This window comes from Phaenicophaeus curvirostris, chromosome 1 (genome assembly GCF_032191515.1).
Source record: "Phaenicophaeus curvirostris isolate KB17595 chromosome 1, BPBGC_Pcur_1.0, whole genome shotgun sequence".
NCBI lineage: Eukaryota > Metazoa > Chordata > Aves > Cuculiformes > Cuculidae > Phaenicophaeus > Phaenicophaeus curvirostris.
This window is the reverse complement of record NC_091392.1, coordinates 167,430,102-167,445,221: the sequence shown is the minus strand read 5'-3', so window position 1 is coordinate 167,445,221 and position 15,120 is coordinate 167,430,102. Positions and strand designations below refer to the sequence as shown.

Sequence of the window (15,120 nt, the reverse complement as noted above, 5' to 3'; positions counted from 1 at the left end):
ACAGAGATATGCAGATTAAGCTTAACTTTGATGAGCCATCTAGTTTTGGAAAGGCTTCAGGGTGCTATCCAGATAAGCCTGAAAAGGCAGTACACCTGTCTAAACCTACACCAAACTCTTCTTTCTTCTGACTACATAATTTGTAACACAGGCAGACGTTAATTCTCTGGACAATTCAAGAAGCTCCTAATTTCCTATTAATACTTATTTCTTATTTAGTCACACCTTCAAAGGTCCTACATTTATTTTAATACATATAAGACTGTCTTTTGCCAGCTGACCAGTCTTTTCTAAAGTTGGGAACATTTTGTAAATTGACCCTAATGAAAGACAGTGCTTAGATCAGCAATTGTGGTAATATTTCTGATAAAATGGACAGAATATCACCCAAGAGGTGATCCTCACTTCTTCGATTTATGCTCTCTAAAAAGAATGTGGAATATTATCCCTTTTTTCTCTTTTATTTTACTCCTCAGTATAGTCCCTAAAGCTCAGTTTTGGCTCTAAATACTTATCTAAAGTGAATCTATTCATTCTAAGTGCATTCTCTGCATGGGTTTTCAGACTGGACCAGTAATTAGAATACATTTTCAAGGCTTCCTTAACTCAACCTTCTACAAAAATAAACAATCCTGAAATTTCATGAGAGGTCTCAGCATATAGTTTTGTACTGATATTATTTGCACACTAAAATAAAACCAGGACACTCACCTTTAAATATATATTTCTGCATTATGCAGCAGGTTTCAGAAAAATGAAAATTTTCAAGTAAAAATAGTATATTAAATCATAGCGTTGTATATCCTAGATATACCTAATATTTGCAGATCTCTGTTACTTAAAAAGCATTAAATAGCACATAATTGTTTGTGTGATCATTCATACTCTTTTATAGGCAGGATGGAAACTTAGTTATTATACTCAGATTATTAAATCAATCAGAAAGCTTAAAAAGGAGAATTTGTTACGAAGAAGGAAGAAAAAAGGAGTGGGGAAGTTAAGTACTTAACAATCTTGATTTTTTTGTCTGCTTAGAGCTGAATTCTAATAGGGAATTCAAACTTCATAAGCTTCAGAGAAAGTCATCTTAGGGCCACGAAGATGATTAAGGGACTGGAACACCTGACATACGAAGACAAGTTGAGAGAGCTGGGACTGTTCAACCTAGAAAAGGCTCAGGGAGGATCTTACCAATGTGTATGAATACCTGATAGGTGCAGAGTAAAGAAGATGGACCCAGACCCTTCTCAGTGTTGTCCAACAGACACAAATTGACATACAGGAAATTCCATTGAAAAGCAAGAAAAAAGGTATTTTATTTTGAGAGTAGTCAAACACTGGAACAATTTGCAAAGAGACATTATGGAGTCTCCATCCTTAAAATACTCCAACCGCCCTGGACACAGCCCTGAACAAGATGCCCTGTGTGACCCTACTTTGACTATGGGAGGCTGGACTACATGAAGGCACACTAGTGCCTTCCAGACTCAAGTTTTCTGTGTTTCTATGAATATACAGTTAAAATATGGAGGAAAATATTCAAAAGTGGCAACGATTCTCTAGTATCAACTAATGCAGTAGCACAAAATGACAGCACCTACATCATCTATTGCAATTACAGCAGTTCTTTCTTGGTAGGGCTCTCACGGTAGTTTTGGTACATACTCACAATGTAGACACACAAATGTTCATTGATTTGAACTCACAAGATCAGATTGTAAACCTGGTTTTGTACTTGCTGTCTATAAAATGCTGGAATGACTGTCATGTAGCATTGCTGTCATGACGCTACTTACCTTTGGTGAGCCATACTCTATGGAACACTGTACTCTGCTGCTTGCTTGTCAGTATTCACATTTTTCGTGCTGTTTGCAAGCCAGCACCACCACAATGGGAAAAAAACCATGCTCAACCCTTCTGTTATAATAAGCCATGCAATGTGAAACCAGATCAAACTTACAGAAATTTCATTTAAACCCTTTTGCAAGAGACTCACAAAACATTACTACCCTAAAAGGATTCTATGAATCATAACCTCATATATGCCTATTTTCTTTAATTTTGAATTATTTTCTTCTCCTTTTTTAATTATCACTTTTAAACGATCTACATCTGGTTTTGTCCAATTCTAAGAAATTGGATCTGTGTTTTTTATTGTTAACTTGTTGTGACCAGCCTTAAAGGACTAGAAAGCAACTGGATACCTTAGTCATTAGTTGTGGTTTTAAGCTGCTTTCTTAGAATAAAAAAATGAAAAAAAAACCCTGAGAAGATATTATATCAAAAGGTGATCTGCTCTTATATTTTAACTGTAACACAAAACCCCAAATGATACTGTTGACAAGGCTTTTTTTTCCTGTCTCCCTCTATCTGGCTGGCTTATGTGTCTCTGACTCCTTTCATGTCATCTTGTTTCTACTTTTCACATGCTTTTTTTCCTTTGATATCTTCCTGCCTCACTTCCCCCAAATAATTTCCCTTTGCTTCTGCAATTTTTGATCTCTCCCTCATAAACATGAATGCTTCTGCACTATAAAAACGTTCATTTTTTCCCCACTTAGACCCTATCATTTTCACATTGCATTCACTATGCACCAACTCTATTTCCTTCACTAGATTTCATCCTGTAAATCCTACTGTGCAAGATACTTCAATCTCAATTCACGTTTTTTGTTGGCCACACCTCCCCAAGCTTCTACTCTGAGTTTCACTTGCCTACACCCTCTCATGCTCACTTGCACTCTCAGCCTCATCCCTCCTTCCCGTCACTCACCTTATAATTCTCTCTTATCAGACTTAGTTGTCTTACTTCTCTTCATTTTGTCACTCCTCTTGATCTTTATTCTTTTGAAAAAATATAACTTTCTAATGAAGTATTTCTGGCTATGTGCCTCTGTCACAATGTAAAGGAGCTCCTGAGCCCTAAGGCATGGGAGGAGAGGCATGGTCCCACTTTTGTCCACAGAGCTAAATTTTCTTCACTTTCTTACCTCTTCTAGACAAGATACTTGCATCTAAACTGCCAACACTTTCTAGCATGAGGTATTACCTGAACTGCACCTTTTTTTTGACAATGTTTGTCATCAGTGACCAAAATCATGCCGAAGATCATGCTCACGCTTAAACAGATGTGGTCATAGGCACGCACTCAGGCATCCACCCTTCTATCCAGTCTCCAGAACTCAGTAATCTTCCCTTCTGTTTGGATCTAATTTATTATAATAGAATCACAAAATCATAGAATGGTCTGGGTTGGAAGGGACCTCAAAGATCATCTAAATCGAACACCCTGCCATGGGCAGAGACACCTTCCAATAGGTCAGGTTGCTCAAAGTCCCATCTAACCTGGCCTTGAGCACCTCCAGGGACAGGGCATCCACAACTTCTCTAGGCAACCTGTGCCAGTGCCTCACCACTCTTACAATAAAAGATTTCTCCCTAATATCTAATGTAAATTTCCCCTGTTTCAGCTTAAAACCATTCCCCCTTGTCCTATCCCTGCACTCCCTGATAAAGAGCCCCTCCCCAGCTTTCCTGTAGGCCCCATTATCTCTCCTTTGCCTTAGAGGGAATGAGTGCTAGAGACTCAGCCATATAAACAAGTGGGAAACAAGTGGGGAACAAGTAGGGAAGAAGTGGAAGCTCAGGTGAGTTTTACTGAACCAAGTGGGGGAATTTGACTCAACTGTAGCATGAAGAGAGAGAATCTGGCACCACCATCAACAGCTTGACTGTTGGTGCCTACATCTCCAGGTAGCTGCATTCATGTTCCTGCAACATAGCCCTTAATTTAACTATGTCTAAAAAGCAAGTTACTGCTAGGAGATGTTATAATAATTTCCAAAAGAAAATAGTAGTTTGAGAAACAGATTGTTACAGGACTTTACATTAGCATAAGGCCTCAGGAGATGTATCAAAAATAGAATTTCAGGATGAAAAATTAAGAAAGACGTGTGTACAGCATGGAGTTATTTTAACTAACTTGGTTTCTTCAGGCAACTATATTCATAATGACATTATCTAATAAAGTAATGCAGAAAAAAAACCCAGAAGATATCTGATCTATTGAAAATGAATAAGGAAACTATTGTCTAATGCTAGGTAATACAAGCATTGAAAAGTTTTTTGTTTATAAATAAAAAGAACAGGGAAAAAATATAAAGGATTACTATTATTTGCTCAGTTATTTTTCTTTTCAAGTACTGAGCTGCCACAATTTCCATTACATACAATATATTTATGTAGTGATAACGTTACGTTACAGAAACTCCTCTGTGGCATTTGGGCACTGGTTTCCTAGATCGCTAGTTTATTAACAAGTGGATATAAGCCATGAATTCAATAGATTGTCCATGTGAATGTGTTTCTACCAATCCTACCTGTTGGCGGGATGATTCCAGGAGACATTAGGCCTGGGACAGAATGTGGCATGATATGAGAATTCTCTGGGGAGGTGACACTTTGAGTTCTCTTAGGAGGCCTTCCAGGTCTAGAACTGAAACAAACAAAAAAATTTTTACAATTAAGCTGTTGTCTTACACATCATTTCAAAGTTGTTTCAAGTGGTAACATGGACTGTAAATAAATTTGTTTCAAGGACGGTTGCTTTTGCAGTTAGATGTAATAGACTTCCATCACTAATTAGATTACATGCTGAATTCATTTTCCTCATTGAAGATCAGCCACTCTTGATGCATAATTCATAGCCTGCACCTCGTTACCTGCTTCTTCATATTAATATCTATACACAGTTTGAATTGCCTCCTTTGCATATGCTAAAGTTCTGCATGCAGCCTTCAGCACGAAAATTATGCACTAACTTGTAATAATTATTACAGTCAGCCTGCTATTGATTTATGAGACTTTTAAAAACCAAATATGTGTAGTACTTGTAATGAATGATATTTTAAGGTTCTTCAGGAAATTAAAAGGCAATGGCTGCCTAAGGAAATGTTCTGCTTGTTTGATTTAATACTACAGTTAGCTGGGAGGTGGAATGAAAGAGTGATTCAGACCTATAGCACATTTTTCGATGATATGTTTTATTACTTCGCACTGCTAGCCTGATATCTAGATGATAAATGACAATACATATCTAATGTGTGAAAAGGTCTTGCAATTTCTTTATTTTTTGTCATTCAAAAGATAAGTCAAGTTATCATTTAACCCTTATTCTATTTAAAGTGAAAATCTCACTAAGACACCTTACTTTAAATATACTACTTTATGTCAGAAAGAACTCGGAATTATTTCCAAGATATTGTTGAGCAAATGCCAACATTGCAGCTTACGACTGTCCAGTACGGAAAAATAAAGGGCTTCAGGTCTAAGCACTCCTTGTCTGTTAAATGCTCACATACACAACTTTCCATCTCCTGGACTGTGTAAGTAGCATACAAATTAGATGTGGATTACAATGAAAATACTTATTACCCACTTACATGCAAATATGTACCTGCTACATACAATGCATATCCAAAGGCTCATATTCCTATATACAGAACATAGCATATTGCTATCGCAATATCCTGTGACTGCTTATTTAAGGGACATTGTGGAATAACTTCACAAAAAAGGTGATGTGCAGTTTTAGCACTGCAGTGTTAAGCTATGCTTTGCCAAACATTTGAGGCTCTTAGTTTGCTTCAAAAATAGAAAGAAAAGCGACTATAAAAGGTTTTGCTCCTTAGGTTCTCGCACTAGCAAAACTCCAGTCAAGGACAATGGCATTTTTAGCTATGCTGGGACTGCAGAAGGAGGCAGATAATAAAATACCTTTGCTTTCTGTTCACATCTGTTCCACTTGTGTTTGGAAATACTCTTTTTTTTTTTCCAACTTCTGCAACCTACCTATAATAAACTAAAACCAATCAAAGTACAGGGCATTTTCTTGGAGTTTAATGACTCAAGGCACTGAGTCATTAACCTTAACTGATCATTAATTCCCAACTTAATATCCTGAGCTGAGGTCATTATTAAAATTATAAGCTTGATAATTTCTTTGATTGGTTTGGGATTTTTTATTTTCTTTAATGCAAACAAAATTGTCATTTGTTCACAACTACAAGGAAAACAGTTGTAAGAAAAGAATATCGTCTTATTTCAGTTCACAGAACCAAATTAAGTGTCTTCAGTTTTTTCTTTGAAATTTCCTTTGTGATTTACAATAAAAATAAACATACCATGAATATACATAAAACTGATAAAAATATTATAGACAAAAATGATCAGATTTAAATGAAGTGTTTCTAATATATTCACACACTAAGAAAAAATGCCACTATGTTAGAAAACTTTCATGGCTTAATTTCAGTACCCGTGATGATGCCATGGTATATGGAAGATCTGACAGCAGCCTAAAAACCACAAGTAGGGTGCAATGGCATAATGTACAGCCTCGTAATGACAAGTTCACACCTGCAAAGACTCTTTTTGATAATTACTACCAAATACAGCCATGGTGAAGCCTGAATGCTTTTGCCTATGCTTTTGAGGAATAAAATCATCCCTTTTTAAAGCCTAACAGGAAACACCCACAGACCAAATCTGTAAACAAAGTTCAAAAGCATATTGTAGGTGACGAAATACCCAAGGCCAAGCTTTTCCCTTGGCTGCCTTCTACAGTCAAGTTGATTGTCCTACTCTGTACAATAGGGCAGTCACACAAAGCCACGAAAGAGCTCAGCAACCCAACTCTACCCTAAGATTTATCCCAAATGTTACCAAGAGTTTTCATGAAGTCCTAAACTCCCACTTCCAATCTAAACAACGATACTTAAATGACATTTATGAGAAGAAAATCTCTTTTATCTGTGTAAGATTTAAGTTACAAAGAACTAACTCCAGTTTACTATAAAAAGGCATTTATCTGTTTAAGAAATTTTTGTTCTTTATGACAAGACAGAAAAACACTGGAAGATCTGATTTAGAATCACAGCAGACTATGCAATAAACAATTAAAAGAGGTAAATCTCTGATTGGTTACAATAAGGTGATTGTCATCAATAAATGATGAAGTAACAATAATGATCTTAATTTGTTATTTATATTATGAACTTATTTCATTAACCAAATTCCTAACTTGAACTCCTATCATTTTAATAAGATATATTTTCAAACAGTAAGAATTGCAAGAATTTTGTATAAACCATTACCAAAGTTGTGGGAAAAAATAGTATGTAAATATTACTTTAAAAAATAGTAACTTTGATACTCTCTGAAAACTTGCATGTTGTTTAGTAGTTCATTATCATTTTCATAGCTATACAATAAACCGTTTAAAAAAAACACATTAAAAGCACAGCAAATTAGTTTAACTAGCATAAACAGAATAAAAATAGCCTAATTAATCATTTTGTTGTTTTTTTCCTGAACTTATGTACAGTAAAGTCCTACTTATTTTTACATTAGGTCAAGTTCACTTTCATTTCAAGGTAGGAAGCCTGCTTCGAAGCCTGCACATTCCTATTTTATATCAAAATCAGTAATTTTACCTCAGTATGAAAATAAAATATAATTTAAATAGCTATGAGTTGATTAGTAAAAGCTGTATTTAAATACCAGAGGAATGTGTTATTTTTCCGATTGGTGCCACTGACATACAAAATCATAACCTAAGAACTGTTGATAATACTCTTTTTATTCAAATTTAGATGTTGTAGTAAGCTTTTATAGACATAAAAGATATTTTTGATTTTGTCTTCGATTAAAATAATTGCAAAAAATAACACTCTTTCTTCTACACACATACTTGACTTCTTTGCGTAATGCTAATTATCTCAATGAGTAAACCCTCAAAGCTGACCCATTTTGATTTTGAAGATGATTACAATTTGGGTTTTTTACAGCCAACACAGACAGCCTGAAATGCCAAAACCCAAAAAGCCAACGTAAGTCTTGTGAATACTTAGGGTCTTATTATGGAAAATTCTAAGAGTCTTTTGGGACTCTGCAAGACACTAGAAGAAACAGACTTACATCTGGAAGTCATAGCTGGTCTTCCTCTCTACTCTTTCATTCTTTGAAGATTAAATTAGAGCACAAATTAAGACAATTTCAGCAAAGATTCAAGGAAGCCACAATGATTAACTGTTTTAAAGACCCAAGGAGAAGTCAAAGTGAAGTTACCAGTTCCTTGCTTACTTATTAAAAAGGATATAATATTGTCAGTCTTTCTGCTTTTAGAAATATCAATGTGTATAAGTTAGACTTTTCCCTCTCTAAAACTTAAGTTTTCATGCGTGACATAACACATAAATGAAAGTTTCCTACAGGACAATGTATTACTAACAGCATTCCATTTTCAAAGTGAAGCACCTAAATGCACTTAGCTCCCTCAAAACTTGTCTTATGTAAGTTTGTGTCAGTTTTGTAGCAAAATTTGCAGACTTTTTTCAGGTCTTAGACAAGATTCCCATAGACAACTATCACGATTTACAATTACAATATACCTTATGTGATAAGGGAACTAAAGATGCCGATTGGTGAATCTTGAAACTCTCAAAAAGAGAAGGAAATATTTTCTTCATAAGCATCAGCTAATTAGATATTCAGAAGAATTTTGAGAACCACTGAAAATAAATGCATATATTTTTGGTGAGATTTGTATTTTATGCCTTCAATTTTCACAAATACTTCAGGAATACTAGAGAGTTTTCACCTTTAAAGGAAAGGATGTAGATGTCTTCTGCACTGCAACTGTTATGAAACGTACAAAACTGAGAAGCAATTGAGAGTATAAAGTCCTAAAATTCACTAAGTTCTCTGAAGTAGTTTTTGGACTTTCAATCACCACATATTAGTCTTACATCCTTCTTGTGTTACATTATCTAGACAACAACAGATGGCTGAATTAAAGAATAAAAATGGAAGAATTAGCGGTTATTATCAGCTAAAATGTTGTGCTTTGATTATACTTCTAAAGTTCTATACATCTCCAACTGTATTATCAAAGTATGAGCTTGCTCCTAGAAATCACTTTGATAGTGCAAAACTATTAAAACGAGACATAATCAGCAGAAGATCCAGCCCTGCACAATCACATGGAAAGAGACAAAGGAAGAATAGGTATGAGTTTATCCATAGGCTTGACAAGTAAGTGGACTTTTCATTCAGCTCTTTCCACTATCTGCCAGCAGACAGCCATGGCTTTAAAATTAAAGGGTCTCATCATTGAAAGCCTTCATACACAGACTTTCTGCTGATTTCTGTTAAGAGTTCTGAGCACGAAGTAGGTTGTGGTTTCAAAACAGCTGAAACTCTTCATGACTAGTATATATGTCTCAAGATTATGTTACTAGCATTTTATAGACTGATGGCAAAACATATACTATGTATACATACAGATATATACACATATACTATAAAATGAAAAGAGTGTACAACTAAGTTGAGATAATGCTGTGAATTATCCTTCTCATGTCCTGATTTTGAGGAATAACTGTGCAACACAAACTTTAGATGAACAAAGTTTCACTCTTCAAATTTATTTTTATTCAATACATGACACATCCTTAAGAAAAACAGCAAGTCTGACCAGCTGTAAGAAGGCAAACTGTCATTCTAGCCAAAACTAATTATTTTCAGGACTGGTTTTCTACATCTACACTTTTATTTTTAACCTTGTCTGTGAGGAAGTTTAGTGCATAGAAATAATGTCCTCATTTGAAACTGAGCAAACATGATGCAGTGAAGCTGCCATTGGCCAGGCAGTTTTAAAATCAGGAATACAGGCTGGGGGGGGAAGGTAGGGAGACATGCTCTGGAGGTGATAGGCAGCACATCTGTAACAAGCATTTGGTGTATTTATCTAATGTATTTTTTATGTTCTTAGAATTGCTTAGAACAGCTTTGAATATCAATACAAATTTTAGCTACATCAGCATTTATGCATCTCATTTAGGTACCTATTGAAAATCTAGGCTTTATTTCTCAGTTGTTCTACCTCCCCTCAGCACTTCAAAGCCTGACACAGAATTTTTGACCTCAAAGAGACAGGCTGAATGAAAGTTTGGTGAACAAACGCTAAAAGTGTTTATTACACCCTTGCAATACGATGGCCACTGCGAAAGGGCTGAGGATGTCGCAGCCTGAGGCTACTTGCTGACTTAACACAAAGATAGGGATGCCCTGTGACAACCTGTATGTAATCAAACACATTGGACTCTTTCCTCATGGTACAATTGGTATTTCTGCTTTCTGGGATAGCTTCCACACTGCCCTCAGCATCATACGTGCAGCCTTCACGTTAATAAGACTCAAGCCAAGGGCGTGTCAATTCTGAAAAATAAGGTCTAGGAAGACTGACTAAACCTTTTGTGTAATTTAATTCCTTTGGTTGGAAAACACTTGCTTGCCAAGGTAACCTTCATAAATATTTCTAATGCACTGAACTAGCATTTTAAAAGCAAAAAAATGACAACATATATCGATCTAAATCTTATACTGGACTATTTTAAGTTTTCCCCTTCTACTTCCACTCAAGAACAAAGCAAAACAATGCAATTCTAAGACTGGGCATATATCTCTTTTGGCAGTTAGTAGAAACAAACATTAGAAATCACACTGTGTCCTTTTTATTTGCAGCAGTCATATAAAACAATAAAACTCTCAGTGCAATTACCTTAAATTTATTTTTCCTCTCACAGTTAAACAGAAAATGTTCTCACACAATAATTAGTGCTGAGCTCATGATATATTAGAAGGAGTTACTGAGACAGCAAACAATGCTGATAAAAATAAATACAAAGATCTGTTTAAAGATCTTCACAAAGAGGTATATAAATGATCTTCCAAAGAATTACACTGCATTACAAGAATGAGTAGCAGAGAAAGCACACTGATAAAATAATACTGTGTTTCAGTTACAGAACATGTTGCTACTATTTTTGAACCAAAATAGTCACACATGGACATTTGGTCAGAAATACAGAACCAGTTTATCAGTGGTCCAAATAACTTAGTTAAATAGAAGAAAATGTACGGCACTTCATATCCCATTCCAAAGACATTTACCACAGTAACACACAAGTTCTGGTTAGTACAGGGATACTAAGCTTTTGGGGGAGTAGAGAAGACGTTGTTAATTATTTCTTCTCTTAACAGATCAGTCAAGTAAACACGTCATTTCCATCTTCCTCAACAGTGAAGCCAAATAGCCCTGCTTTTCATCAAGATCAGGAATATTCTTGATAAAAGGTACAACAGAGCAAGGATATATGTAATACATATTAGAGCAGCACCTGCCAGCTCCCAGCTGATGGCTGAAGTCCCACTATAAATGCAGTGAAAGAATCTAAGAAAAAGATTCTACCTCATTGACCATACTACTTGAAAATACGAATGATCTAAGGGACAACAAAGCAAATAAAACCACTTAGAAATCTGAGTGTTACTGGAGTAACTTACAGTACCAGTCTTGAATACAGCTGTGCTTGTACATAAGTTTAAAATATTACTGAAATGTGACTGTTCTGTTTAATGAAATTGAGATCTGTAAGTCATGTATCGGAAAGGGGAAAACAGATAAGAAATTAATCTAATTCTGTTGGGTGGCTGAATTATGATGTCAGAAGTAAATTAAGCCCAAAAGTTCACTGCTTCATCTAATTATCTGAAACACTAGATCTGCTTGAAAGTTTTTAAAACATTTAAGTATGTTGGCTCTCATGATTATGTAGTAACTATGAAACACAAGCCTCTGATGATGACAGCTATAGAAGCCAGAGTAGAAAATAAGACTGAATGAACAATGAAATGAAATTATTAAAACAGAACTCATGTATAAATTCAAACCATATTGATATATTTTTAGTTGATATAAACATTACTTCAGAAAGAGTATGTACAATATACAAAAGAAATACAGAAATCACAGCACTAGAGATCTTGAAAGTTATATATTTGCAACAGCAACAAGAAAACCTTGCAAAATCGTATTTATTTCCTGTTTACACTGTCTTTTCAAAATAATTCTTGCAACTAAAAAAAAGATGTGTACAAAAAGCAACAATCTAATGTGCATGCTTCCCACAAGTGATGTCAAGTTACAACAGATGCCTTTCCCAATTCACTCAACCTTACAGCATAAACCACACCCAGAATTTAAATATGCAAGCTAAATTATGCCTTCTAACAGTGTTATTCACCCACATGAAACCCAAAAGTGTAACAGATGCAAAGGCTTTTTTTTTTTCTCTCAACTGTTTTCATATTTTCTTAGGCTTTTAAGTCTGAAAACGCTCCTTCAAAACAACATCCAGATACTATGTATATCATAAAAATGTCAAGCATGGAGCCAATAGGCCAGAAAGGCAAGTTTGAACTGTAACAACACAATCTAGAAGAATTTTAAGCTTTAATTTTTTTAAAGAAGTTCCTACTTTGGTTACTGAGATGATTCCTAATGTGAAGCAAGTTAACTGATGTGGTTATGTCTGTTCGAGTCTGCAGATGGCCTGAAACAATGATTTAAATGTATGAACTCTAGTTGGAATGAACAGTTCTGCTTCAAGGCCTGTTTTCTAACCATCTGCATTCATCTCTGCCTATAACTTGTACATGTAATTACAAATTTGTGAACATAAATCAGATAATTGCATGTACAAATAAATAATTAGACACAAAGCAGAATTACACCATGTAATAGCAGACTCCTCTTTTGAAGACATATATAGCCATACATCCATAACATAAATAACTATTTTTGTTAAAGAAAATTTTGTTTGACTCTCTTTAGAAAAATAACGTCTGATTTGTTTTCCAGCAGGACATACTGGGCATCAGTTGCCATTTTGAGCTCCATAACAAATAGAACAGAAATACAAGAAAAAACACCTAAATAATAAACAAGCCCACCATTGCTGAAGGAGTCACAGAGCTAATGTTCATTACCACCTGTATTAAATAAAATATAAGTAAATATTTCAATGCTGATTTAAGACACAGTTAAAAAAAAATGCACTATTCAAGGCAAGTATTCTGTGAAAATACTCTGGTTCTCCTGGCAGTTTGTTAATTAATATGCTATTCTTATTCATAACAGTTGATAATGGAGTTCTATCATATAAATGTATCCACTGTAATATCTGAATGCATTCATCACTTAATTGGCCACAATTCTTCGCATGAAATGCTGAAACAAGTGAACTGTCACCTTTTTAATGAAGCTGCCTATATCTTAAACCCTTTGCCCTTTAAAAAACTATTTATACTCAAAATGAAAAATTTTATTCTAGCTTCTGCCAGAGACTGCGGTTAATGTTCGCTGCCCTTTATTCACCTTATTTTTAATTCTGAAAACCCACACTCATTAACTCTACACTTCCAAAGAATTGCTGGAACCACCTAAATAAAAACTTAAAAGTGACTTTTATTGTATATTTGAGGGTAATAGTAGTGATTTGAAATACTGAAAAGGCTCTCCCTTAGCCTGTTCAGCTATAACAGCACAGCTGATGTAAGACAGATTGATGGTAACAAGGCAGTATCCATTACAATCAAGAATTTAAACCTTTAAATAAGGTACATTTAAATATATGTATTTTGATATGTGTATAAAGACAAATCTATGAATGAATCTGCTAGATGAGTATAGAGAATTAAAAGGAAAGGTTTCTTTGAACAGACAATATCTAGGTGAGTAAGGTATTTAGGTTGGGTAGCACTGTACAACTAACTGGTGAAACCAGCCTACTCCATGACTGAGGGCACTTCTAACTCATATTAGGCAGGTCTTAAACTAAAAATCAATGAGTTTCACGTTTGTCGTTCAGACTTCAAATTGTTTGGGACAGACACCAGCTATCGGTATACCAGTAGGTTTGTACACTGCTTGAACCCCATGAGGATCAAGAGATAAAAGAGGGATGGTTACCCTTATAGGTACTCTTTAATTACTAAATATTTGTATGTACTTCAGTCGCACTTTACTTCTAAAATACATGAAAAAATGAACTCACAGGGAAAAAAAAAAACAAACAGTATTCCAAGAAAAAATATAATTATCTGGGTATCCAGTCCCCCTTTGTGAAATCAAGATCCTAGGTATGCTACAGTGTTCCAACTTTCTAAGTCCAGATGTAGCCTTTCTTGTCCTTTATATTCTACTATGGACTACTGTAAAATAAATTCGTATTTTATTTTCCTTGTGCAAGACAAGGAACAGAAACAATCACTCAAACTCACATTGTCTTTGCAGAGCAGCATGTAAGACCATATGAATAGTAGCACAATTTTCCCTCCTAAGTACTTTGGACAATGCAAAACACTAATCCAAGACTCCCAGGTCCAAACAAAACAAAATAAAATAAAACAAAACAAAAAAATGACAGTGCTATAGGTCCAAGTGGAACTATTATAGTGATTCAACTAAAGACACTTTTATTTGTTATCTTTTCAACAATTTAGAAGCCATCCAGTGCATTGCTATCAAGCTACAGAGGATCAAATTCTTAAAATCTATCACCATTACCCTTAGTTAGTGTTTATAGGTAAGTTATTGTAGGCCTGAAATATAAACAGGGCTCAATGCCGTTGCATCACTACCTTATGTAAATTTGCTCTATCAGAAATAACACTTTGCTACTAACATGTTATTCTAGGGAAACACAGAGAAGTTAATCAGTCCTTTCTGTTAAATAGCACATGCAGTATATTTTGTAGATAACAGAGCTGACAAATGTATCTACTTCTGATATTATTGTTGTTGTTATTATTATTAATTCATAATTCTGGTAATTCCATTTGTGTGAATCTTCATAAAATAGACTTACATAGGAAAATATCAAAGTATCTATTTTATTGAAAGGCATAACTCATTAACTATGGATCTGCTCTGTATTTACTCTGTGACTGGAAAACTTACACATGCTCTGTTCCCTTTATCTTTCATCTGCAACGTACATTGTGAAGTAAAGATATTAGACTTTGAAATTAATTAAAAATAGTGCTGTACTGTATCTGAAAAGATCTTAGGTGTTCGCCTATGGTGGGGGTGTTGGAACTAGATGATCTTTAAGGTCTCTTCCAACCCAAACTAGTCTATGATTCTGTTTCTCAAACAAAATCTCACATTAGCCAAAATAAAGAACACCCAAAATAAAAGAACATTTTATTTGCTAT

General features: G+C 34.8%; 1 protein-coding gene across 4 annotated transcripts in view; it reads right to left on the bottom strand.

The window, feature by feature from the left end:
- DACH1 (dachshund family transcription factor 1) overlaps positions 1-15,120 on the bottom strand; it is a 371,721-nt gene that overhangs the window by 211,980 nt on the left and 144,621 nt on the right. For all 4 annotated transcript variants that reach the window (XM_069880425.1, XM_069880417.1, XM_069880442.1 and 1 more), the window contains exon 2: positions 4,380-4,495. In XM_069880425.1, the coding sequence (XP_069736526.1) occupies positions 4,380-4,495 (116 nt within the window). The remainder of the gene's footprint in view (positions 1-4,379; positions 4,496-15,120) is intronic.